This window comes from Anser cygnoides, chromosome 4 (assembly GCF_040182565.1).
Source record: "Anser cygnoides isolate HZ-2024a breed goose chromosome 4, Taihu_goose_T2T_genome, whole genome shotgun sequence".
NCBI lineage: Eukaryota > Metazoa > Chordata > Aves > Anseriformes > Anatidae > Anser > Anser cygnoides.
This window is the reverse complement of record NC_089876.1, coordinates 18,627,184-18,654,459: the sequence shown is the minus strand read 5'-3', so window position 1 is coordinate 18,654,459 and position 27,276 is coordinate 18,627,184. Positions and strand designations below refer to the sequence as shown.

The 27,276-nt window shown below is 39.1% G+C and overlaps 1 protein-coding gene across 3 annotated transcripts in view; it reads left to right on the top strand.

The window, feature by feature from the left end:
• The window catches only part of PPARGC1A (PPARG coactivator 1 alpha), a 360,670-nt gene extending 333,611 nt beyond the window's left edge, over positions 1–27,059 (top strand). For all 3 annotated transcript variants that reach the window (XM_048046820.2, XM_066995717.1, XM_013180790.3), the window contains exons 6-13: positions 1,255–1,300; positions 1,409–1,482; positions 9,456–10,368; positions 10,929–11,033; positions 11,168–11,288; positions 19,698–19,819; positions 20,174–20,325; positions 23,226–27,059. In XM_048046820.2, the coding sequence (XP_047902777.2) occupies positions 1,255–1,300; positions 1,409–1,482; positions 9,456–10,368; positions 10,929–11,033; positions 11,168–11,288; positions 19,698–19,819; positions 20,174–20,325; positions 23,226–23,329 (1,637 nt within the window). In that variant the 3' untranslated portion in view covers positions 23,330–27,059. The remainder of the gene's footprint in view (positions 1–1,254; positions 1,301–1,408; positions 1,483–9,455; positions 10,369–10,928; positions 11,034–11,167; positions 11,289–19,697; positions 19,820–20,173; positions 20,326–23,225) is intronic.
• Positions 27,060–27,276: the final 217 nt, after the last annotated feature.

Genomic DNA, 27,276 nt, shown 5'->3' with positions numbered 1-27,276 from the left:
GTTCAGTCTTCTAGAATCCCTTTTTATGTATGAGTCAGTGGCAGTGCTGGATCAGACAAATAACCCATTTTGGTGCATTTCCTCACTTTGGCAGTGACTTCTGAGGAAGGTGAACCTAAGGTGAACACCTGAGTTTCCATTTCTAACTTTCATATGGGGAGGAGGAGAAACAATATGCGGCTCTTGAGAATTGAGTTAATTTTTAAAAAATGTAATATTACTCCAGGAATGCTCTAGAGCTTATAAAAGTAATCAATTTGCATATAAAATCCTTTAATGTTGATGGGAGCTCCAAGCCTGGAATGAATACGAAATACGCAGTAGTGACACTCTGGACAAAAGATCTGCAGTGCAGGAGTGTTCAAGGGGAACATTTTGTCTTAAGTAATTAATTTGCAGAAGAGATCCCCTGCTGTTTTTCTTGGTACAATGCTCTCTGTGTTTAAGCATCAATCTAACTTTTGAAAGGTAAAATTTGCAAGTAATATTATTTTCAATTTTTAAACATTTTTCTGGCAATTAAAAGAATCTTAGTTGTATTAAAATATCCTGGTTCTTGGCCTGCTTTGAGAAAATACAAGCTTGCTTGAATAAAAGCTACAAAGTCTTGTGTTTTTATGGCTAGAGCTTTGCTTTTGCTTATATAGGGATTGTAGTGCTGAGAGCGTCAGCCCCATTTTTAACCATCTGTGACTGTATCCATGGCTTGTCATAGTTTGCAGGGTAATTTGGACTATAGCAAGTTGGACTCTGGCCTCAGAAACAACCTATTCTCAGTGCTATATATAAAATTGTACATTGTAGAAGTAAAATTAACTGAATATTCATAACATTCTGTTACTTTGTAGTTATTCTGCTGCTCTTGTTTCCAAATAAAAAGTGGACTGTAGTCTAAATTAAATCTAAGAGAAAATAACATTTTCATACTGCGTCCTGTAGATTTATTCATGATTTTTTACGTGTACTGCTCTCCTTCTGAAAGGTTCTTGGCATTTGGGCTGTGTGCTGTATTTCTAAGGTACAGTAATTGATGTAAATCATTGTTGAAATTTAGGTGCCCTTTTGGTACGGGTGATAAGGAATCAGGATGAGTCTCCTTACTTATCTAAGATACACAGAAATGGCTATTGAACTATCAGAGCTCAGCCCTGACTGACTAATAGGGGATTTCAGCACCAAAATAAAAGACATCTTTTTTAGTATATGTTATAGAGTGCTTAAATATTCCATAATCATTTTATTCTTTCCCTTTAGCCAAACCAACAAGTTTATCACTTCCATTGACGCCCGAGTCACCAAAGTAAGTACTAAAAAGTGCAAACATTTATAAAAGGGAGGGGGTGTTAATACATTTTGGCTACAGCAACTCCATTTCAGCTTGTTTTTATAAATGTGCCCTGTCTTCCAGTGATCCCAAGGGTTCCCCATTTGAGAACAAGACTATTGAACAAACCTTAAGTGTGGAACTCTCTGGAACTGCAGGTGAGAAATGGGGAGGGTTAGCTTTTCCTTTAAGCACGGTTTGTTTGTGTGTTTGTTCTTTTTAATATACAACACGTATACTGAGATCTTACAGAGGTCTCCAGCAGATTAATTTCAATGCAGTTTAGCATTGGCTTTTTATCCAGTTACCTGAGAAGGAATGTATTTGAAAATATGGCTCTAAACCCACACAAGAGAGCATAATTTCTGGAAAAATATGAATGAAACCATTTATCTGTTGTACTTCCCCATTTCCCCATAGATTTGTGTACTGCCGAGCACCATCTTTCAAAGACAAACCCCACAGCAGAGTGTAATAGATGTTACAGATGGAAAAGTTATGTCATCCAGTCTGTCTCCAGGCCAGTCTAGGGCTGTACGTGACTGCATGTTTGAGTGCTTTGTCAATTCTAGATTAATATGTCACAAATAACAGCTTTCTCCTTTACCACTGAAAAACTATTCCATAGCTTAAAGGTAATTTTTTTAAAAAAATGATACTCATGTTCTTAATTTCTCTTCATATCTCCCATTAGCACACCTTACACCAACTCTCTTCTATCCTCCTCTTCCTTTCATATCCTTGGTGTTTGTGCCTTTCGAAGACGTGTAGACTTTTTATCATGTACAGCTTCAGCTGATGCCTCACCTGTTACACTCACTCAATTCATCTGCTCGTACCACAAGAGTCAATTCCCTCAGACCTCAGATATGTTTTATTGCTTTCCTCTGACCTGTTTTGCCTCTGTTTTCCTGAAGTGTCCAGAACTGAGCACAAGAGCACATGTTGAGCTCCACCAGAGCTACTGCCAAGATTGTTTTCTTTCTCGGTTTCATAATACTGCAAAGGAGTGCATTTCTCACTGGAGCATGCCAAGGGGTAACAGTGGATTGCAAATTATGTGACCTCTGACATTTTGGGGGGCATTGCAAGATAGATCTTCAGGTACTGTACATCAGCTTGAGGCCCCCCTCAGTTAGTGGCAGCTTTACACAAGAGCAGGCCCAAGCTCTAGGTTTGTGTATGTACTTTGGGCTGTTGCGTTCACCTCCCTACAACCATTGTGTCACTTTTTCAGAAACTTCCCCATTAGTTCAGCATTAAAATATGCACATTTTCCTCTGACATGTCCTGTAAATCTGCAGTCTTACTCATTGCTCCCATGAAAAACCAAAGCATCCTCACAACACACCTTCCTTTTGCAAAACTGATACAAAAATGGCAAAATTCGCTGTATGCAGCAGGTTAATCCCATTCAATGCCAACAGGCCTGAAGCATGGAGAAGCTGCTTTTATCATTACTGGAGAGCAAATCTGCACGAGGATGCCTGTCTCTAAGCACAGTGGTGAGTCAGTGCTTAGTGCTACCAAGTGGAAGGGGCAGATGAGGTAACGACAGCAGAGTGTTCATGCAGCGGCACAAGTCACTGAAGGGAGCAGTGCTTTCTTCCAGCCAGAAAGGCAGCAGCCTGCACACCTGACTGGACAGAAATTGAGAGCCAGTCTGACCCCTTGACAGTCCTCTAGTACCGGCTTAATAACGGCAACAGGAATCGTCCTGGTGTTAGTGAATTCATTCCACTCTGTCTGCTGCGCACAGAGGAGGCAATGAAACGACTTTGTGGCTGTTTTAGATAATATAACCAGGAGAACTAGCACATTAAAAAATGCATCAGAAGCTGTGAAACAGCACAACTGGATGAGTATGTGGACAGGAACATTGTACTATGAAAATATGAAATTATTCCTTCTGGAAATAGACAATCTAACTAGAAAATGAACTGATGATAGTCAAGGAGAACAAGAGCTGGTGGAGCACATGTGGGCAGGGAGCTTGGGTAGCGTTCACAAGCAGTGTAGAGCACAGTGGCTGTTGAACTTCATGTTGCACTGCCTCTGTTCTTCACAATACCTGGTGAGGAAGTTTCAGGAGATTGCATTTCATCGCTTGACAGCTGTATTAATGTCTGCCTTCGCATATACATAGATTTTATTTTTATATTCATATATGTATATAAATCTATAAAAAGATGAGTGGTTGTGAATGTCTTACTCTCTAAGTCATTTATTTGTATTGTGGTAGTGTCTTGTGTCATGAGTCTACTTGTGCTGGAAGCAGACAAGTACATAAGAGAAACAAGCTCTAGTACTGAAGAGCTTACAGTGTATGTGAGTAAATCACAGCACAGTTGGGACCCACTTCAGTAAAAAAAAAAAACAACAACCAAAAACAACAACAACAACAACAACCAACCAAACAAACAAAAAACAGTGGCAGTAGTGATTAATAATACCTTGGAGTTCTTTAGTGAGACCCTGGCAACTCCAAATTATATCCAGATAACCACATTGCTCATTGTCCTTATACAGGGCAGCTTGCACTGTACAAGCACTATTTATTATAATTTAAATAGGAGTTGCCTTGATCTCACTGCCGAATTGAAAAGACCATTAGTAGTGCTGCTTGCACTATCGAAGCACGAAGTATTTTAATATAAATAGCAGCTCCCTTGATCTCTCTGCTGAAAACAACATTGGTTCCCTCACTGATGAATTAACTATAGAGTAGAAAAATAAATAAATAAAAACATTTCCTGCACGAGCCATCAATCTTCGTCACACATACATTCTGGATTCACATATCTAAAGTCAAACTGAAGCTGTTCTCTTGCCAGAGCTATATCTTGCTTTAGAATGGATTTGTTAGTACTCGTGAATGTAACTTTGTCCTCCCTAAAACTGTCAAAACATGTATTTGTCGAATTACAGGGAACAAATATTTCCTAGTGCTTTCAAAGGAAACCATGTGTAAGAATGTAAGAATTCTTTGAATGCACTTTAAATGGCCTATGATAGAGGAATAAGTCCGTTGCTATCTAAAATCACAACCCCTTCAGCTGGTTTCTAGTGTTATTCTGTGGAAAATGGATCAGAACATCATGACATGGAGATTATGATAATGTAGTGGGTAAAATTTCTGTGTACGGTGAGCCTTACTGTGAGTCAGAGGCTCAGGAGAGGTTCTTCTCCCTTTTTTTTTTCCACAGCTAGCTGCATTGCAAACACTTTGCTAAGAGACTGGAATCTCTGTGATGTCTTCCCAGAACATGGGACATTTTAGTGTTACTGTAGGACCTCTTTTCTCTTTGGTACCAGTCAGGTTGAGGGGGCACCTGCAGACACAGGCACTAGGATGATTCACCCTCTGGAGGTGACTGTGTTTCCCTTGAGAAATGGGGGCTGCCCACTGAACTCCTAAATGCCAGAAGTTAGATGGCATGCCTTCTAAGCGTTTGAAGTTCAGTCGTCTCAGTTCTCTCAATGCCTTTTTAAACTTTCACTCCTAAATACTCAAAGCCATCATATAAATGCATGAGGTGGGTTTACATGCTTAAGGCTTTAATGCCATACAAGCAGTAATCGATAACTGGAAGGCTATTTCCACCCTCTCACTAAGCAACAGGTGACTTAGTGAGAAGTCTTTCATTTGCACACAGAACCTTGTAATTTACCTGAACATAAAACTCTGGTCTTTATTGGGTGCAAATTTTTTCTCTCCGAAAAGATGGTGGAAAAGGCTATATGAACACAATCAGCTTGAATAGTGATTTCATAGGAATAGGAATTCATGAGCATCCTTGTGGATACTTAAACCCTGTTATTTGCCCACCTCTGGATCTGTTACCTCTTAGCTGTCAGAACAAATACTTAAGATCTATCATATAAGAACTTGTTTGACCTCAGAATGATTTCTGATGAAATGAGAGATGCAGAGAGTTGTCTGGGGAAATAAAATCTAGTAAATTATTAGATATTTTCAAGGGTCTGTATTTATTCTCTGCAGCACTGACAACAAGATTAAACTGAATACTCAACAAGCATGTAGTTTTTTATTATATGATGGCTATTTAATTTTATTATATTTTCCTAGCTTCTGCAATCTTGTGCCACACAAAAGCTCCTCTGATTTTTATTTTTTTTACTGAATTGAGCTGTTACCTTGTGTTCAGTGTTTTAAGTGGCCTTAAACAGCGTTTCCCTTGACTATCCATTTTCAAACTTTAAAGGTAGAAAAGAATTTATTTTCAATGCCTCTCAAAAGCCCAGTGCACATGTAGAAAGGTTGAATGGCTGCGTTCCCCAGAAGACACTGATTCTCATCCCCCCACCGAAGCACAGCAAACATCATCAAATGTTTAAATGCTAACAGTTACAGTAGAGTTGTAGAAAGATTGGTGTCTTTCTAAAACAGTATTGCAAATGAGTCCTAAAAAGTCAAGATGTCACATTTTATGCAAATGCACTCCCCTAATTTCTGATTATCGACCTAGCTGAACTAAATGAGTTAGTAAGGTGTTTTTTTTTCAGCGCGGTTTTGGTATGCATCACAAGTATTTGCACTCCCTCTGAGACTTTCTTGAAAGAAGTCGCTCGGCCGAGGTGGCAGAGTTGGCATACGTGGAAACACCTTTTGTTGTACAGGCACAGGGAGGACGGTGCTGGTTTGGCAGCAGTGTTCACAAATTGATAGACACTATTTTCAAGCGCAAAATCACTGAGCGGGTTCATCGTATATAGACAGAGCAAGGCAAAGTGCAAACGTACCATTTACTGAAGCCATTCAATTAAAGAAAAGTCCCTACAAAGAAAATGGTTTTATAGCATGTCATGAAAAAATACTTGCCTTTTACTTTAAAAAGAAAAAAGACTGTTTAAGGGGGATGATTGTAGAGTATGTACCACTTCTAACAGATTTGCTGTGCAGAAGTACATAAGTGTGAGTGATGTAGAGGTACTTGTTTATTATAGAGCACATTTCAATGCAGTAATCATAAATATTGCTAAGGTTGTGCTCTGTTGAAATATGACCTACATACTCTTGATTGTTTGTGTTACGTGATTTGTCTGACACCCATTACATTCTGGGTAATGGCAGCCATTTGTTGCTGTGCACAGCAGGCTCTTTTGACAAAAGAAAATAGGCAGCAATAAAAAAGCTATAGTCTGAATTACATTCTGCACAGTGCTGCACTGCTGAGAGTTTGTGCAAGTGTGTTAACAATGCTCTGAACTGCCTCTTGTCAGCCTTCAGCCTGTAATGGCCATCTGTCCTTCCATAAATCTGTCAAAACCTGCTAAGTTCAAGAGAGAGCACAGAATATACCTTGTACTGTCAATACTACAATGCACACTTTCGTGGAGAAATCGGCGTGTATGAAATAATCCAAAGGTTATAGAATAGTGTAGCACTTGATTTAGGATCACGGCCTGAAGTGAAGATTACCAGTGATTAGTGTACAGATGAGCAAAAGTGACACTGATGAGCAAGTGTGCCGCCACGTCATTTGCTCAAAGTTCACGTTTTGGACACTGATCACGGGACATGCTGAAGGTAGGCTCTGCAGCGCTGACTTAAACAAGGGCTAATTCAAAACTTCACTTCCCCCTCCATCCCCTTGTGGAAGTTCGTTCAAAAGTTAAATGAACCTTTTCCAGCTTCTAGCTGTTCATACTTGCTTGGGCACTTCCTGCTTCTGCTGAAAACCAGGAAAAGAGCCAAAATGCCACGAGGAAGTCCTTTCTTAGGATGTCCCCAGCACAGTTTTGCCAGCAAAAGAAGTGCCAGTAAATTTGGCTCACTCTGTACTTTTGGAAGGTTTTGTTGTTGTTTTTCCCCCTCTAAAGACTGTTGGACTCTCATTGGGCTTCTGGAGATCGTTGTGCTCTGTGTATAGCTTGCTTTCTGCCAGGGCTAGCTTTAAAGAAGTGGGAATGGAAACAATATTTTATTTTGGATATTGGATTATCTCTGGGGCTTCTTGTCCCAAATTTTTAAGTGTGCAGATGTTCACTGTGGAGTGGTCGAATTTTATAAGGAAGCAACAAAGAGGGGTTGGATTTAATATTCTCCTATTTCATTCTTTCTTTAAAACTGCATCTGAAAATTCAGTCAGTAACCGCAGGACTTTTCGTGGGCTGTATAATTGCATAACTAAAAGTACCAGTTCTAGGTTTTTATTTAGAAAACATTCCTTGCTTACTCAAATCTTTGATGAATATGACCCTGAATTTTTAATCCAGGAGTGATTTTTGAAGAATTTTGAAGAGGACTGTTCTCATTTTGCCAAAAATTAATTTGGTAGTAAAAAATATTTATTAATAAGGTAGATAAGGTGTGGAATCTATACTGCTGACTCAAGTGAATTTTCGGGAAGGAAATGAAAACTGAGGAATCAAATTAGAGGAAATAGTTGATGACTTTGCATGAAACTATTTCAGTTTCAAACTTGCATTTGGAGTAACTAGAGTTACAGCATCTTTGCTTCAGTTTCTCTGACTTTGGTGGCATTAGTCTTCATGTAGCCATGGGTGGGTGGCTCATAACCCTTTTTTCCAAGTGTTCAGACAAAATCAGTCTTCTTTCTCACATCAAGTATTCATGTCTTAGTACTCCTATCTTCTTTTTTCTGGAACAAATTCATTGCAGCTAATGCAATGGGACTCCCAGTCTCCATTTACGATCCGTAGGGAGCACTATGCATTGATGGACGCTTTTCTTCTTTACAGCAAAACACTATAAAACATGTTCCATTTGCATTGATCTGCTGAGCTCCACTGTATGGTTAAAAATACAAAACAAAACTCTGTAGCCATGTTTGAAATACACATTTCCTGGAAGTGTCTACACTCTCTTTTCATTCTTGCTAAGGAAGTATGGAAAGCTCATTGCCTGGCTTAGAAAAAGAAATCTTGGACAGCACCGTCCCCTGGAGTGTTTAAGGATGAACTGGATAATCTAGGACAACTCCCTAATCTCAGTTCCTAACTCAGGAAAATACTTATGTATTCATTTAATTTTAAGCATATGTAATTCTAAATTACATTAGGACAGATGTAATGACAGAATTGCAATTCTGTCAATCAGACAGAAGCAAGTTTTTAAAATGTAGCACAAAAGGTACCTTTCTGAAGAGTAATAACAATTTCATGAACAGTGACTGGAGTTAGCTGTTACTTTACACAGGTGTCCTGGGTTATCCTTTACACAGTCTAAAAAATTTCTACAGGAAATGTTGAGACATATTCTACCCTTAGAAAAATAATTGGAAGATGTTGCTTTGGTTCCTAGGTTTTACTAGAGTGGGCTGTTGACCTTCCTGCAATTTCATTTCACCGTAGTGAAGTAATGTACTATAGTTATGTGAAAAATCATGGTAGTTAGCGATGTTGTTAGTCTTGAAATACTTATCTGTTTCACTTCTACTCCCTACTTCGTGACTTTCACTAATATTTAGTTGTAAGTGCAATGGTTCATTACAGTTGTAGTAGCCCTATTGTTCACTTCGGTTTCAGTTGCAGAACCACATTTCATGCAAAATGTATTAGTTATGCTTACAAGAATGTATTATACATACATTAGCAATGGTTTACTAAGTTAATGAACTGTGGAGACAAAGAGTCATTGCAGTCAAGTTGTAGAGTTGCCGTACTTCCTTGCATTCAAGTTCTGTGTACCACAGAGGTTGCTTTGGTAGCGCTCATTTATTTTTCTTGGACTTCCTTTTATTCAGGTTTTTGTCTGCTAATTTCTGTAGGTTTTTGACAGTGCCAGTCTTTTGACTTCTCATTTTTATATCAAAATCGTTTTGATTTTTATCAAAAAAGTCTTTTGATATTTATCTCTTGATCTTTTCTGTCAGAATCTACAGAGAAAGAGGCGGATGTCATGGAGGAAGGGGAGGGGCAGAAATAATGTTGAAGATTAATGGCGATGCATTAGTATTGTTGCTATTGTTGTCACAGAACTTTGGTGTCTCAAACCCTATATACTCTTGCTCCCAGTAATAGTTGTATTGTATTAAGTTGACATAGAATGGGTCTTGCTTTTTAACCTATTGTAATGTGTGTGCCTTGTTAATGAACTTTGTGTGCTTAGAAATATTCTATTCCTCCTTTTTCTTTTTTCCCTTAGGCCTAACTCCACCTACAACCCCTCCTCATAAAGCCAACCAGGATAATCCTTTTAGGACTTCACCTAAGCCGAAGTCATCATGCAAGACTGTTGTACCACCTTCAAAAAAGCCCCGCTACAGTGAGTCTTCCGGTTCACAAGGAAACAACCCGATCAAGAAGGGTCCAGAACAGTCTGAGCTGTATGCACAGCTTAGCAAGACTACAGTACCGTCCAGTGGACATGAGGAGAGAAAGACAAAACGGCCCAGTTTGCGGCTGTTTGGTGACCATGACTACTGTCAATCTGTGAATTCAAAATCGGAAATACACATTAAAATATCCCAGGAACTTCAGGACTCCAGACAACTAGAATTTAAGGATTCTTCACCTGGGTGGCAGTGTCAGATTTGTTCTTCTTTAGAACAAGACCAGTATTTCAAGAAAGAGACTTTACAGACAAGTAAGCAGGGATCCCTCGGTAATAACAGAAAACAGCTCCAAGACCAGGAAATTCGGGCTGAACTGAATAAGCATTTTGGTCACCCCAGCCAAGCTGTTTTTGATGAAGAAGCAGATAAGACCAGTGAACTAAGGGACAGTGATTACAGGAATGAACAATTTTCCAAACTACCTATGTTTATAAATTCAGGACTAGCAATGGATGGTCTCTTTGACGACAGTGAAGATGAAAGTGATAAACTATGCTACCCTTGGGATGGGACACAAGCCTATTCATTATTTGATGTATCGCCTTCTTGCTCTTCTTTTAACTCTCCATGCAGAGATTCAGTGTCTCCACCCAAATCCTTATTTTCTCAAAGATCCCAAAGGACACGCTCTAGATCCAGGTCCTTTCCTCAACGCAGGTCTTGTTCCCGTTCTCCATATTCCCGATCGAGATCAAGGTCGCCCTGTAGTAGATCCTCTTCAAGGTATGGTGCAGCAAATTCATATATCATCATTGTAGGTAGTAAGAAGGAAAACAGCAAAAACAGAGTGACTTGAAGGAAAGAAATTTAGAAAAAGAAATAACTTAATCCGGTTCAACTCTTTTTATTGTCCCTGAGCTGATTAACTCTGAAGGTTACAGGATTGCTATAGAAACACTTGTTGCCATTATCCTTTGAATTTGCCAAATTTACTCTTTCTGAGTGGAGCCAGTCAGGTCAGAGGCAGAGCAATTGGTGAGAGATGTACACAACTAACCTTCCCCATTATCTGCAAGCTGCCTGGTGGCAATCTAGCTGTAGTCCCTATCAGATGAAGTTGACAGTGGCTGACTCTGCTCTGTGTTAGCCTCAATAAGGAACATTACAGAAGGGGGCAAAATCACTTGAGGCCCCTTAGTTGACTAGGAGATCACAAAATGTCACTGGAAATTTTCACTGGTAGCGTAGAAGAAATTGTAAGTTCAGGTAAGAGGTAGCTGAGGAGAAAATGGTGTAAATAGATTCAAAGTGAATGACAGAAGTAAATGTTTTTCTTCCTGCAGATCTTGTCACTGTTATGAGTCCAGCCACTGCAGACACCGAGCATACAGAAGTTCTCCCTTACGTGCAAGATCGCGATCCAGATCACCGTACAGTCGCAGACCCAGGTAGTGCATTTTGTGCACATTTCGTTTGCTTTTCAGTGTTGTCAAGAGATAATGAAGCATTCCAGAAATTGCATTACTAAATTTACATTAACAAATGCAGGTGCTTGATTTAATGACTAAGTTATGTTTCCTAGATATGACAGCTATGAGGAATATCAGCATGAAAGGCTGAAGAGGGAAGAATACCGCAAAGAGTATGAAAAACGGGAATCTGAAAGGGCCAAACAAAGAGAGAGACAGAGGCAGAAAGCAATTGTAAGCACTGTGAAGATAACTTTCATTTTGAAATAGGTTTCTGTTTCTTTTTGTAGATTTCTAAAGCTAGAACTGAGACTTTATTTTCTTTCTTCTTTATAATGAAACAAAATACAAGAATATGCATATGTGTATTTCTTAGCATTCTGAACTTTAGGCAAATATGTGTTTTCATAACAGTTTGTGTTTTGCTTGTACACTACCAATTTTTTCAGGTTCTGTAAATTGCAACTCTCCAAGTTACTCATCAGGAAAAAAAAAAGGATTTTCTAGAAAAAGGTTTCATCCCAGACAACAAAGAATTAAATGTGACCCAGTCTATTCCTTATACTGATCTATCAGTGAACCTGCAGCTTATACTATATGTCACTTACCAGAGTGCCAGTAATCAATGTCTAGTTTCTAGATTTCTGTTTCTTTGTGTTCTTTGTGGAAGCAATATAAAGAGTCAGTCAGCTTACATACTGATCGCTCAACATTTGTAGTAGCTGTAATTGTCTATACAGAGGGTATAAATAACAGAATTTGAAACTGGGGTCCAAAGGCATGATTTAATTTTTCTTTTCTGTCTATGACACACTTATTTCTAAATTATTTTTACCAAAATAAATAGTCTGAATACGTGACACAGTTTTAAAATGTCACTTAATACTGGCCCTTTCATAATGAATATATGTTAACTATTTTGTTCATCAACGTTCTGTGCGAAATGACTGAAAATACCTGAGGCAAAGGAAATACCCATGGGAGCATCAGCAACTCCCATGGCTGTTGTAGCAGTATGACAGAAGAATGGCTACTAAATGGACAGGTGGCTTTTGCCCCTTTTTAGTTCCCTATTGGCAACTGCATGATGGTTTTGATAAATTGGGAGCTGCTGTAAGTCTGAATTCCCCTTGTTAAGCTCTTTTGGTGAGCTCCCTTTACTGCTGCTCTTGCCATCCTCTTACTCCTGCATGAACTGGTGCAGACTGGGATACTTCATCTTTGGTTCCACATTTCCTCTTTGTATTCTATCCAAAGCTCACCAAAATGAATAGTCTCTTTCCAATGCCTTTAGTGGACTTTGTAGTAAGAAGGTGATATGTAACACACTCTGCAGCATTTCTCCGAATACACCAACAGAGCTGGGAGTATGTAGATGTTGACAGAGACAGGTGTAGTCTATGGCAACAAGAAGTTCTGGGAGGGAATAGGCACCTTTAGTTTGTGAGTTTTGTCTCTGCTACTGTTGGTCTTAGTGCGCTTGATCAAATGATTCCGCTTTTCTCTGCATCAGGTGTCCTATCTACAAAATGAGTGCGATACCTATATTTTGTAAAGCATGAAATATAGTTCCATAACATGTTCTGATCTGAAACTCAGGGAAGGCAATGGAAGGATTTTGCATGGCTTCAGAAAGGGCTATATTTCAGTCAATTGTTGCTGTTATTTTTAAAATATCTAGCTTCCATCTGCTTAGAGATGAACACTAACTCCCAGCAATAGTAACTTACACTGGCTGTTCTCTCTTAGATCTAAGACAAATTAGATACTCAAGTAGACCTCTGTCATGGATGTATCTCACTACTTGTCAATTACGGTACCTTACTGGTATAAATAAACCTGAATCATGCTGAAAAGTAGAAAATTTGATTTAGTTTAAAACAGCAAATGTTTGGCTATTAGCTAATCAAGAAAAAGGTAGGAAAGAAAAGAAACTTTAAAAGCTATAGATATGCTGCACCATAACTTCCTCTATGTCAAGAATTTTAGGCTCTTCTAAACCAAGGATGAATTTATTTTCTCTTCTAAAGTGAGCATTGTCATGTTAATTAACTTCATTAATGAAATTGTGTATTAATAAACATAAATAAATTAGAACTGAAATGGTCTAGTGGGGTGGCAAATCATATATTTATAAAATATCAATAAATAGAACACAGAAAAAACTTGAAATCCAGTCACCTGTGTAAGAGCTGCATGAGATGTAGATGAAGTTTTACTGACTCCTTTCTCCAAAGTCTATCAGCACTTTTACTTTAAAAATCTGTATTGAATCATGCCAGTTTATTCCCTGTGCAAATAAGTGTGGGTTAGGAGACATCAGAGAAAGGGAAGACTTGATCCCATGAAATCAGTGATAAAATATGTACTAATTTAACAAATGTGCTGTTTTTGTCTAGCATTCTCTGTCCCCTTTCTTACTCCTTTTGGTAATGGGTCTCTTCTGTGCTACTCTTTTCTTTCTTGAGGTGTTCATCTCATTTACTGTTCAGCCGCAAGAATCCCTTCTCTCTTTCCTTGAACTCTTTCTACAGTTCGATAAGTTCAGATTTCCATAAATTCTGCGTTGGAGATTTTTTTTCCTTTCTTTCTAGCTCATCCTCATGCTGCAAGAACTAATTCAAGACCACATAACTCCAAATACTGTTAACAGAGCACCCCAAGGTTTGGTCAGTACTAATGCCTCAGGTGTTGTTACCCACGGCAGGTGGCTTTTCTTCATAGGAAGCACCATGCTAAGATCTCAGGAGTTAGTTGTAGAAAAGATGCACAAAGTGAAGGGAACAGAAATCATAACTGAACGAAAAGCCATCAGGTCTTATTGGTTCAATATCTAGAATTAGTCTCAATGTGACAACAAGAGTGTGAAACCGAGGAAAAAGAAATGAGAAAAAAATTCACATATTTTAATCTGTCAAAACCATATGTGTAGCAGTGCCCTCTGATTGTGCAAGCAGCTTGTATTTTGGCAGATGCGAAGGCATGTTGGCAGACTGCAGAAGAGGCTTGTTTTAGAAGCCTGTGTTCATGCTACCAGGCAAAAGCGTGTTTAAATGGCTGCCTGTTCAGTCGTGCACACAACACATTTGCTGCAGTCGCTTCAGGTCAGCTGAAAGCCAGGGCTACCATTTCCCTGACTGGATTCCTGAAGTCATATCTAGATTTGCAGCTATATGACTTCAGAAGGTTCTGTGATATTTTTCTCTTCTTCTTTTCTTCTCTATCCTCCCTTTCCCAGTGATTGGAGATTCAGTGTCTTTTCTGTGGACTAGGGTCTTAATTTTGAGCAGTCACATCTGAAAAATGTCATTTCTTCAATATGTCTCAAGTGATTTCTGAGTTAGAAAGTCAGAATACTTTTGTCATTCATTCATTTATTTATATTTTTGGTTGTGATGCTAATGGAACAGATTTTAGCATAATCTAGTTTGATGTTGATGTCATTTGTTTCACTGGGTCCCCATTCATTTGGGTCCCCATTTCATTGTGGAACGGGTGCTCACTGAAGGGAAGGCCGGTCTGCCGCCAAGACTCACTTAATAGTGCTAACCAGGTCATGGCAGAGACACATTCATTCATCATGAAACTCCAGAAACAACTGCGGGACAGGACAGGCTACTCAGGGCTTTGTAGAAATTGGGATCCAACCCGTATCCAAGGCAGATCACAGTGATTTGCCAAGAAGACTGAGGACTGCTTTTTTCTTCCTATATACTCCAGGACATTTCTGAGGTATGCAGGCTTTTGCTGCAGCAGCTCATTAGACCATGCAGCAAATATTTTCCAAGGCATGGCTTCAGAAATACAGTTAGCACATTTCAATTCTGGAGTCTGACAAGCAGGCAACGATGCTTGAGTGGAGTTAGTGGGTTAGTAGCAGTTTCGGGAGAGGTTACAGTGAGTGCTGTAACTCACCAAAGGACTGCAACAGCTCAGTGGTGTAGGCTCTGCGAGCACTGGGAGCAGAGCTCAGTGAGCCTGAAAGCACAGCAGAGCTGCAAGGCTGGTGGAGCACACCCAGAGTACTCCTGGGGCACTGAAGCCCTTTGGTTAAAGGAGTTTTTGGTTCCCCATTGAAGTGGTGCATCAGGGCTGGAAGGTTAGACTGACCAGCAGCCTGGCGCGTTGAATCTGTGCTGCTCTGCCACTATGGCCGTGCTACTGACTTACTGTCCCATCCTCCCTATAGCTTTATTTACTGCGGGGACTGGCTGCTGCCAGGAGGTATTACAAAATCCACTTTTATACCTGTACAGGAAATTACTATTAGCACTACTGTTTTTAATTTCTAAGTGCTGACAGCCTACACGAGGCAAGTATCAAGAGTCCCTGTCCCAGAGAGCTTACAGATGCAGGAAGATAAATGCTCTGTGAGGCCACTGCAGTGGAAGGAAACACATGGTTTCAAAGAAAATAAATTGCTCTACAACAGGAAAGCAAGAGAAAGGTGGTTTCCTAAATGAGTGCATGGGTTCTCTGAAGTCTAAAACCAGACTCAGCCTCTAATGGAGTCACTTCCCACTAATGAAGAAGCCAATGCACATTGGTAATTTAGTTTGGATCTTTTTGTCGTTGCTCATCTTGATGGCTCCGATCACAGGCATTCTACCCTTGCTGTATGAGTTGCTGAAAATGTATCAGATGAATTATCTAAATCGTGAGTTTTACTGATTTATCACTATTTTTTGAGCAGTCACCATGGAAAGTGGCTGAACTTTTTCAGTCCTCAGCCACACAGCAATATTTGAGAATATTGTGCAGTGTTCTTTCTTTCTTTTCCAATTTTTTGTGAGTCCTCCTTTTGCCATTCATACTTGTACACAGGTCATACATAGTCCTCAATTCTTCTTTAATACATAATCTAAAGCAATTTTTTCTTCTTAGCGTGTCAAAATCTAAAGTTTTATTGGCTCTTCCATTCGTAGCATTTCTTTTCTAAACTCTGCCCAGCCACTCCCATTGCACTTTCAAAATGTTTTTTGGCCTCCATCTCTAAGGATGAACGTCTTCATTGCTTTGTACTGAAAGAGGAGACAAGGCACCGGGCATGGAAGGCAACACGGGCAGGGGGCTTGCACCCAGCCAGGCACTCATGCTGGAGGAAGCAGCAGAGCCTTTGACAAGCCTGTGGCAGACCTCAGCTTCAAAATAACCTCAGATTTTTTTTCTCTCAGCTTCACACAGAGCATTATCTGGCTCTTGGAAAACCTGGTATGCACCAGAAACGTGCAGACAAAAGGTGGCAGGGAGAATGAGGACAGCAGCACAGTGTGCTGTCACCTCTGGAGTTCCCACAGAGCCTGCTTAGCAGCACCCCAGGGTGCGGCAAGGAGAGGCATGCAAAGGAAACAAATGTTGGGTGAAGAAGCCTGGTATAAAAAAACATGTGAATACTAATACGTCTGTTGGTCTGGGCTTTTGTGAAATTAAATATTAAGAATGAGGAAGGGAAAATAAAAAAGAGTTTTGGAGGAAGCTTTTGCAAGACAAAAAGATCCTTAGCATCAGAGAATGTTTTGGGGGATTTGTATCCTTAAACCCACTATATCCTGGTAGTTTTATCCATTTTAGGCATGCTAATGCTTTAGTATTTTCATTTGAGACTTGAAACACTGCTTTTCAGTCTGAGACTCTCTGCCACATCTGCCTATTCAAGTGTTCTTACTGCCAGGAAGAAAGAGCAAAATTAAGAAGAAGGAGCTTTAGATAGAGCAGAAGAAGACAGACATATTGGGCTTGGGGGAGCTGGCCAGGCTCTTCTTTTTTACTTTATTTATCTGGCAAAGCAGGTACTGCAGGAACTACATACGCTTAAAGCTTATGTCGCAAAATAAATTATCTGCACTTTTGGGAGGGAAATATGAACGCTGTCATGTGGAGTTTCCTGCGGGTTCCCTCTGCCCACATTAAATTGAAAACAAAAGCTTTTCTCTGCAGCCCTCTAGGTTCCCAAGTCATATATCATCTCCTCTAACAAGTGCAGTAAAAAGCATACTTAATATGCACATACAGACGTATACACGTAACTTGTGATAAAATAAAGGTCTTTAACATTTAGAGGTATGTTGTAATCTTGTTAGGCTTCTATAGCTCTTATTATTAATGAGAATAAAAGTCAGGTGTCTCTGTGAATACAAATACTTTTTTTTCGTAATTGCTTTAAATAAACTGAAATTAACCAAGACAAAGACAGTGCTGTACAGAGCCTGTGTTTTCTAATATCTTATACCATCATGGCTCTCTGCTTTAAAAAATACTTGAACGAACATCTCCTCATGTGTGCACACTGGAGGACATATGGTGCATTTCAGCTTTAAATTTGAATTTCCTTAATTTTGCAGGTTTAACTTATTCCCTTAATGATAGTTTAACAGGCTTTTTTTTTAATTGTTCACTTTTGTTTTATTACAGTTGTCTTAAAGGGATATTAGATATATAAAAGTTATTAGAGGGATAAAAGAAGGAAAAATTGCACAGGCATGCACAGTCTTATGGAAGAGCGTGCAATAGTTATTTCCATCACACTGTAATATAACAATCTCCATGTCAGTGAGTGAAACATTATGTTTTTTCAGTCGAGATGTATTATCTCAGCTAAAGTATATTAGACAGTCTGCTATGTTATGTTCTGCTCCATCTGGTCAGTCATTTAGGTTCAATAGCAAGTATCAATGGAATTGTTTCTTATCAAGTGTTTCAATGCGGTTAAATCCTTGATTTGGTAAAACAGTCTGAAAAAGTAATTACTGTGCATATGCAGATTTTCCTGGTTTTGAAGTTTATGGCACCCAACCATACTGAAACTAAGCAGAATTAGAATGGGGAAAATGGAAGAAATGCAGATTTCTGTTGCTTGCTGTCTGCATTCCCTAGTTCATTCTCCTGTCAGGAGAGTCAGGGCTCTGGACTTGGACAGGGTACAGACAGAGCTAAAAAGCAGCAGCTGTCTGTAAAGTACCCCTCCTTCATAAATTTATGGCCACCTGTGAGCACACTTGCCCTTCTTTTAGCCGTGCTAACTTTTCCAGATTGTAGTGCTATGGCAAAGAGCAAGAGCAGCTTTTAGACCATGAACTTTAGAGGGCATAGCATTTTAAAATGGAAGTGTCTGTCGCAGCAGGGCGATTGAGGACTATTAAGCCTGTCACCTTGGTTCCTTGTATATTCAATAAAAGCTGTAGTTTCAGGCACCTAAATCAGATACTTCCCTGATCGCATTGGTTAAGGAGAGCATATACATACTTTGGTAGAGCAGTCAGGGTCTCCACTCGGCTGACCAGGGAGCTATAACAGACCGACGTGGTTGCAGTGGTCACTTTTTGTGACATACCTTAGTGGGTAGAGCTTTTGTCCAAGAAGTGGATGCATTTGATTCTTGGATCTGTTTGCTAGGGCCTTGATCCCTTATCTTTCATTTCACCAGAGCTTAGATGGACTGGATTCAGGCCCCTAAGATATAAGGTGCCTGAGTTGATGGTTTAAACTGACATTGCTCCACTAACTGACAGCTTTACACCAGCTGAGAATTTGGTGGTGGAACAACTTACGGGACAAACGTGTGGGTGAGTGCAGGGAATGAGCAGGAGGCCAACAGTGACAGGGTTCTTCAGGCCAGAGGCAATCAGAGACAAGGAGGGCTGAGCACCCAGCCCATCTGTAGCCAATTCTTCTTTGCCCTGATTACCTTAAGGTCAGTGGTTTGAAGATCTCCTTTTGCCTTTTTTTTTCTTTTTTTTTCTTTTTTTTTTTTTTTCTTGCAACTCACTGAATGGCTTTGTCCTTGGTAAAGTGCTAATCCAAATATTCACAAAGTGACTCTTCCAGGGTTTCCTAGTCTCTGTCATTCTGCTGAGCATTTTCACTCAAGAAGGAATGATATGATCACAACTTGATTGTTTTGAAAGTATCTGTGTTGTTTTGCTCCCAGTGTCAAAGGAACATGCAAAGGAACATGAAAACCTGTAAAACCAGGGAATTCAGTCATGTTCTTTTTCCTAAGAAAGGTAATGGTGGCCACAGGACACATTTTATTTTTCTCCCTTCTCCTCCCCAGTATTTATTTTAATAAAAGTCATCTTCTGGACTCCTAGCAGTTTTCCCTCTATTTAAGGTATGGAACTGCCAATTGCAGGATGAGGCAGCTAATGAGTCCTCTAAGTTTATAATGTTATGTTTATAACCCATTTTGTCAATGTTCATGGGACATTTATGCAGTTACTGTGTTACTTCATAGTACTCCACAACTAAGATGGATTTTGCCCAGTGTTGTACATATTGCAAGAGGAGGGGAGTCCCTGGTTCTGAAGTTTGCAGTCTTAAAGGGCAAGTGGTGAGAAGACTGGAAGGGAAGAAGATGTAATAAGATAAGAAGGGAGTGGTCTATCAGAGTGTAGCAGAACACAGCAAAACCTTTCAGGAGAACGCCACCTGGCAAAGCTGGCATCATTTAAATACTTCAAATGCTTTCCAGGAGAGAACTATTTCACTCACTAGCAGGATGCAGTAGGTCTCCCACAAGTGACTTTTACTATAATTATGCATCCTTTTCACATCCATGTGTGTATATGTATGCATGTATGTATAGGTTCATCTGTATTACACATTCGGTAAAAATATGTGTTCCCTGTTGCTCTTTATCAACAGGAAGAACGTCGTGTGATTTATGTGAGTAAAATCAGACCTGACACATCCCGAACAGAACTGAGGGACCGGTTTGAAGTTTTTGGTGAAATCGAGGAGTGCACAGTAAATTTGCAGGATGATGGGTAAGAACTTTTGAGATTACTTCTTGTTTGGGAGCTGCCATATGTAAAAAATTATGGCAGTAAGATTACTGGTATGGGAGTTACCTGTGTAAGTACTGTGACAGATGACATGCTGAGTTCAAAACCTTATTTATTTTCTTTCATCCTTATTTATTAATCTTGCTAGTTGAGATTTCCTGTCCCAGAAATAAGTATTTAGCTGCCTGACAGGACAATCATGCTGATAAATGGATGTTGTACTTCTGGCATTTCCATTGCTGGATCTCCTGCAAGTTCTTGCTTTCAGGAAGGGGTTACGCTAATGTGTGTTAACTCTTCTTAGCTTTCGTTCACAACTGTATTTTTCAATTACAGAGACAGCTATGGTTTCATCACCTACCGCTACACTTGTGATGCCTTTGCTGCTCTTGAGAATGGATACACTTTACGCAGGTCAAATGAACCTGACTTTGAGCTGTACTTTTGTGGACGCAAGCAATTTTGCAAGTCTAACTATGCAGACCTAGGTAGGTATTTTGTTCTAGTGAATTAAAGTACATAACTGGTACCTCGTAGTTCAGGAGAAATTAAGGTTTGCTTAGTTTTTGTTTGCTGCTTGTATATAAATGGTGTGAGGAGTTTCAAGAAGGTGGTTTTTTGCTTGCTGCAAGAAGTTTAAAAGTTTACTAATCTGAACTCTACGTTGAGTTGACTTTTTCCAGATATTTCAGACTGTGAATTTTTTTTAAAGCTCATTTCCATCATTATCAAAACAAATGCCTGGTATTCAATAGTACTTCGCTGAACTGAAATGATAGCACCGCAGAAACTTGCTGGTTCCTTTGCTTACAATGGCTTCTTGGGTCTAATACTTGATTTATTTAAATGAACCCTAAACAGCATCAAGTAGATGCCTCATCTCCCCAAAAAATCACTATGATTCTTAACTTTGCTGTGAATTGTGCTGTAGAGCTTGCCAGAGACACTCCTTAAATGTGGTTCATAGTTTCTTAGGTTTGAAAGATAGAAGGGTTCATGACCAAATTTGACCCGTAGTATAGAAAAGACCACAGATCTCAACTGGTGGCTCCCACATTGTCCATAAGCATCTATCTGTGAATGTGTCTCTTTTCAGGGACTTCCAGTCATGATGTGAGAGGGTTCAGCCAGTGGAGAGCTTGGCATGTCCCTTGGTGTTTGGTGTCCCATTGGTGGGGGGCAGTGTGCACACCAGTCTCTAGTCCCAAGTGTGCACACCAGCACAATAACTCAAGCATAACTCACCTGGATCTTCCCCAGTTCTGTTTGGGCATAAATGTATGGTTCTGCCCTATGCTCTGGGTGTGATGCATCCCCTTGAAAGGATATTTGGAGGTGTTCAGATTCTTAGAGGAAAAGTGTTGTTATGTATGTGCACAAAGAGACCATGCAGACTTCCAAAACATCCTCTGTGAAATTATATTGTAAACTTACCTCTTATTTAATTACCTTGTAAAGTGTTCATTAAATGTTAAAGCTTTCCTGATACCTATATAAATAGTCTAAAAGTGTGGGAGATGCTCTTTTCTGAATAAAATAGCAAGGGACAATTTGCTGTTGAATCTATATTAATCAGATACTGTGTTTTTTATGAATAAATGACCACAGTCATTAAAATCTCTGCATAACCCTGTAACACATTGCTAATGAAATCTTGTATCTGCTGCCCTTGGCTTTGTGCAACGCAGGAAGTGAATACAAATATATTTTTTCAAACCAATTGATGTCTTTTCAGAATAAATGATAAAGATGATACACATTGTTCACAATGAATATGCTATAATTCACTTCAGTGGCTAAACAGATAATGTAAAGCTAAGAAAAGGCAATTGACTACTGAAGAGATATAAGGTTGATGCTGAAAATATAAAAGGTAGCAAGGCGTTTGTCAAAATGCAGGCTGATAAAAACAGTAAAAACAGATTGAAGTCTTGACTTGATTTGACTTATCTTCAGTAGCGGAAGCCAGGGTAGTCTCTGTATCTCAGAAAATCTGGGGTTTATAATAAGTTGTCTGAAGGGAACCCTTTTGGAACATTATTCATCACTGGGAGTATTCCCTGGCAGATCTTTCCAGAGTGAGTGGGATTCCCAGAGAATCTCTGAGTATTTTCACTTTGTCCTGCTGACAGCTTGAGCTTCTCTACTTCAGACTGCATTCTCTGTATTTCACGGAGTATCTAATAGAGCTACATAGGCAGGATGAACTTTAAAATTCATGAGCTAGTATGAGGATGGAGAGAATTAATCAGCCTTGGGTTGAGTATAGAAGAAAGAAAACACTTGAAAATAGTAGTCAGAAGTTTAACACCTCTCCTCTGTGAGAAGATATTGTCTTAACAGAACTTGTAATGAACATTTAATTCACAGTGCGTTGTATAGTGGTAGATGGGGAGTTCTGATTAATTCAACACAAGAAGTGGCAAGAAAAGGGCACTCTTATAAAGGAACTGTGACATAGCTACCAGGGAGAGCCAGTGTTGAGCAGGAATGACTCCAAAAGGAAATTCAGTGCTTGCAGTCACATCAATAATTGCTGTAGTAGAACTACATGGTCACAAAGGTACCATCCCTCCTCTGCTCGAGAAACAGACCGATGTCTGTCTAAACAACTATCAACACTGGAGCAAGTATTATAGATCCCACCTAAAACACACATTCCAGAGGGTCTGAACCACTGTTCTTGCTGTTACACTTATGTTACAAAGATCTGAGGATGCCACCTGAGATTGCTTGTACAGCAGCGTGGAGACTTTGCCCTCAGTTGTTTGGTTTGCTGAACAAGCAAACCAAAACAATCAGAGTGGAAGTGAAAAGAGAGATTGAGGGAGGTGTAGTGATATGCATTGGGCCCTGCAGCAGGTCAGCCAGGAGCAGCAGTGTCCCTTGCGTGCCACCCCGCAGCCTGTGCTGGCTTTCTGCACAGCCACTGCTATCATCTCTCTTGGGAGAAGTGAGTTAGGGGTATTGCGTCTTGCAAAACCATGGTGGAGCTTTTGGTAAAGCACCTGTCAAGATTACCTGGACCAGTTTTGGACTGATGATCTCCAGAGGTCCCTTCCAACCTCAACCATTCTGAGACTACTGAGAGACCTCTAAGTAGCAGTGTAGCAGTGTTCAATTCTTGAAGAAACTCTTTATCGTTCTCTCACCCTGCTTAGGAGATGTACTACTTTTTTAGGCCCTGATTCTTATCGGAAAGCTCTGTCCATACCTAAAGCTTCTCTGATGGCTGTTTCTGGTCTTTAAGCATCCTGTTTCCACAAAGGTCTAATGGCAAATAGATGGTTTCTGCAGTGCTTTGTTGGTGCTGCCGTACAAAAAAATAATGTAAGCGCTAGCCAGTGTTTCATGCCTCTTAACTGAACTTGCATCTCTTTGGTTTCAGATTCAAACTCAGATGATTTTGATCCTGCTTCCACTAAAAGCAAGTATGACTCCATGGATTTTGATAGTTTACTTAAAGAGGCACAGCGGAGCCTGCGCAGGTAACATGCATCACACCAGAGGAAAACGGAGGGATGGCGAATACCTCACGGACATCACGTCCTTCAATAATGGACAATTGAAAAGTCATACTTAGGAATTTCTCCTACTTTACACTCTCTGTTCAAAACCATGGTTTACATGAACACAGCTGCTCGAGGAGTGAGGAGGCGGAATGGCTATCCAGCAAGCACACGCGTGTCCATGGGTGTCAGCTTTGCTTTCGCGGGTGACCGGTGGCGGGGGAGCCCAGCGGTCCTCGTGCAGTCGAGGGCAAACCACATGTCATGGCAGCAGTTCCACAGAGATACACTTACAATATAGAACTTCAAAATGTGTACATAGTGCATTTTAACAAAACAAAAAATTAGAAGAAAACAAATTTGAGAACTATGGCTGCTGATGTCTGAGGATCAGACACTGCATTTTTTTTTTAAATGAAGCTTCTTCTCACAACACAGTGATAATATGACAATCCAGAAGAAACCACAGGTCCCAGAAGTCTGCAATGTGTTTTAGTTTTGTTTTAAGAGTTTTCTTTTCTTCTCTTTTCTGTTTTTTTTTTCTTTTTTTTTTCCTTGCAGAAGAGAAAATGAAAGGCTAAAGCTTCCCTAACATTTTGAAGTTTCATCTTTTAATTCTGACACCCATGTAAATGTCTACAACGTTGATCTTCCACAGCAAAGTTTTCAAAGCCTTGTTAATGGTCAAATGTGCAGCTTGTTCAGCGATTTATTCTAATGAGCGGACGTGGTGTTACATTATTAATGAGAGTTGGATATAACTATCTGGGTGTGTGCACAGATAGTTTATTTGCTACATTCTTTAAAGTAGTTGAGTATTTACAGATGTTAAATGGAGTATTTTTATTTATGTACATACTGTATGACAATGTTTTTTTTTGTTACAGCTATGCACTGTAAATGCAGCCTTCTTTTCAAAAACTGCTGAATTTTTCTTAATCAAGAATACTCAAATGTAATTATATGAGGTGAAACAATTATTGTACACTAACATATGTAGAAAGCTGAACTTAACGCTTATATATATTTGATTGTAAAAAAAAAAGAGAGAAAAGCGTGTGGGTGAGGGTGTGCGTGTGCGCGTGTGTCTGAGTGCAAAAATGCTTTACACACATTCATCCCTCCTTTGGTGAGCTTATATAAGAACTTTGTCAACACTTACCCTAGCCCAAAAGGTATTAACCACTTCTGCAGTATTTTTCCACATTTTTCTCATTGCTTGATTTTCTTTTGCAGTTTTATACACTGAATTTGTTAGGGAAATGAAATTTTCTCATCTAAATTTTTCTAGGAGATACCATAATTTTATGTAAAGTCTCTCAAATGGGTAATCATTAAGAAATGTTTTTATTTTATGTATCAACAGTAGTTTTGGAACTAGAGGTCAAAAATCTTTTTAAAATGCTATTTTGTTTTAATTTTTGTGATTTTAATTTGATAAAAATATGCTGAGGTACTAAGTACAGTATGATTTTTACAGTAATTCTGTGTCTAAACACTGTTGTTGAAGCCAGTAATCTTTTCATTGGCAGAGTTTAACGATGGTATTTATCTATATTTTTTACAGTTATGCATCCTGTATAAATACTGATCCTTCATTCCTTTGTTTACTAAAGAGACATATTTATCAGTTAAGATTATCCTATTTATTATAAATTATGAGATGACTAAAATAATAAAAGGCCAGTGGAAATTTTATACCTAGGATGCATGACGGTTGTCAGTTTGGAGTAAGTGCTTTGTCTGGAAATTCAGCTTTTGCAGAAGCAGTGGTTTTTTGTTGTTTTTTTTTTCTTCTTCTTCTTTTTTTTTTTTACTATGCACTAGCATGGCCTCAGATGTGCCCATGACATTGTTGCTGATGACATTGCTTCTGGTAAATTAAATATAAACTTCAGGAAAGAAAAAAAAAGAAAACACAACAGTAAACTACTACTATTCTGAGCATCAGAATTTCATCTGAACTTGGAGTCTCTAGACTGAATCAGCAAAGTTTGGAATTTGCTCGCAAATGTATAGATTTGGTATTCTATTACTGTTTGGCATTCATGACTCCTCTTAAAGGTATGGCACACCTAACTATTTAATCTCCTTTCCCACTCCCAATCTTAGAAAACTGATTCCACCCCCATGCCAGTGCAGTTGATTTTGATGGCTGCATTCATTTTATCACCAGCATATTGTGTTCTGAGAGATTCCACTGTCTGTCCTGTCGGATGCTTGCTTGATTTTTTGGCTTCTTATTTCTCAGTAGATAGATAGCAATAAAAAAGAAAAAAGAAAAAAAGAAAAGAACTTTTTCAGAGGTTCTGTGTTACAACTGTAACATTCTTTAATCTGCATAATTCTCGTTGTTGCTCTGTAGGTTAAAAATGCAGGTATTTTAACTTTGTGTGAATGCCAAACTAAAAGTTTACAATTTTCCTTTCTGGATTTTGAGTATCTTCTGTTGTAAAGAAAAATATTAAAAGCAATAAATTATTTTTAAGAAATCAATATTTAGTATATCATATTATGTGTTCAAGGACCAGACGCATTACCTATTTTGCCTTTTAATTTATGTGATTAAATTTAAAATACGTTCTCTTTTGCCCTACATTGCTGACATGAATAAATTGGTGGGGATTTTTTGGGGTGGGAGGAGGGGGTGGGCTGTTTATTTTCCATCAAGCAGGCATAATGTTATGAGTCTTTTTTTTTTTTTTTCACTGGCCTGGCAAGCATTCTTATCTTAAAGATGGCTTTCCTCTGTGGATTTACAGATTACATATGAAATTAATGTAGAGCTAGGATTGCTGAATAAAGCTATTTGTATCATTTGTAGACACTGTAGTAGGTAACCCATCAAAATATAAACTCAGTGTTTCCTTTTCTCTCCCCCCCCCAGAACATTTCAAATTAGCACATGTGCCACATTGTCACTGGAGGCAAATTGCAGCATAGCTCTGTATGTCTTTTAGATGAAGATTGTACTGTTGCTTTCATGCTGTGGTAAGTACCACATCTGCAATACAGGTAACAGAACTGGTACTTAGAAACTATGGTCTTTTCTGGAGCTATAACAAAGTAATTCCTACATAAGGTAAAATGATCCAAATCCAAACAGAGGGAGCCTAAAATTGAGGTAAAATATCTGTGCTGAACTGTTCTGAAAAGCAGTTGGGCTGCCATCACCAAAAGCAGCATCGAGAAGAAAGTTGTTTGTGCCTCTGGGGTGTAATACTTGGGTCAGTTGAAAAAAAAAAAAAAAAAAAAAAGGAAAAAAGAAAACACACACCTTCTTCTGATCCCTTAAGATATAAGCTTACAGTAGGTAATGATTATGTGTCCTTTTTGATAGCTGTAATGAGAACTTCAATCACTGTAGGATAAGATCTGATCTATAAATGACCTAGAATAGCCATGTAATATGATGTGATGATTCTAAATTTGTACCTATGTGACAGACATTTTCAATAATGTGAACCACTGACCTGATGGAGCTACTGTAAAATTTGTACAGTAGGTGAACATGTAAAGCTATTGGTTGGACTATGCTGAACAGGGAAAGCGAGCTATTAGTTAAGCCCACGCTGGGCTATTTTCCACCTGCCAATTCTACATGTAATTTTGTGGTTTAATTCATTGTATGAAAATTCCTGTGATATTTTTTTTTTTAATGTGCAGTACACATCAGCCTCACTGAGCAAATAAAGGGAAACGAATGTTTCAAATCCACTTCTGTTTCTCTTTTTTATCAAAAGTGAAAGTCCCCCCTGCAACTGGTCGTGGACTGGGTTTTCTAGTACTCTTCCTAATGGTCAAAGCTGATTTCAAATAGCCCAGGTCACGCCCACATTACTGCACTTTGGGCAGGGGACGGACCCACTAGTTTTAGTAATTTAATAGTAGAAAGGTGCTACCTGCCTTTTGGCCACGAGTACATGAGGC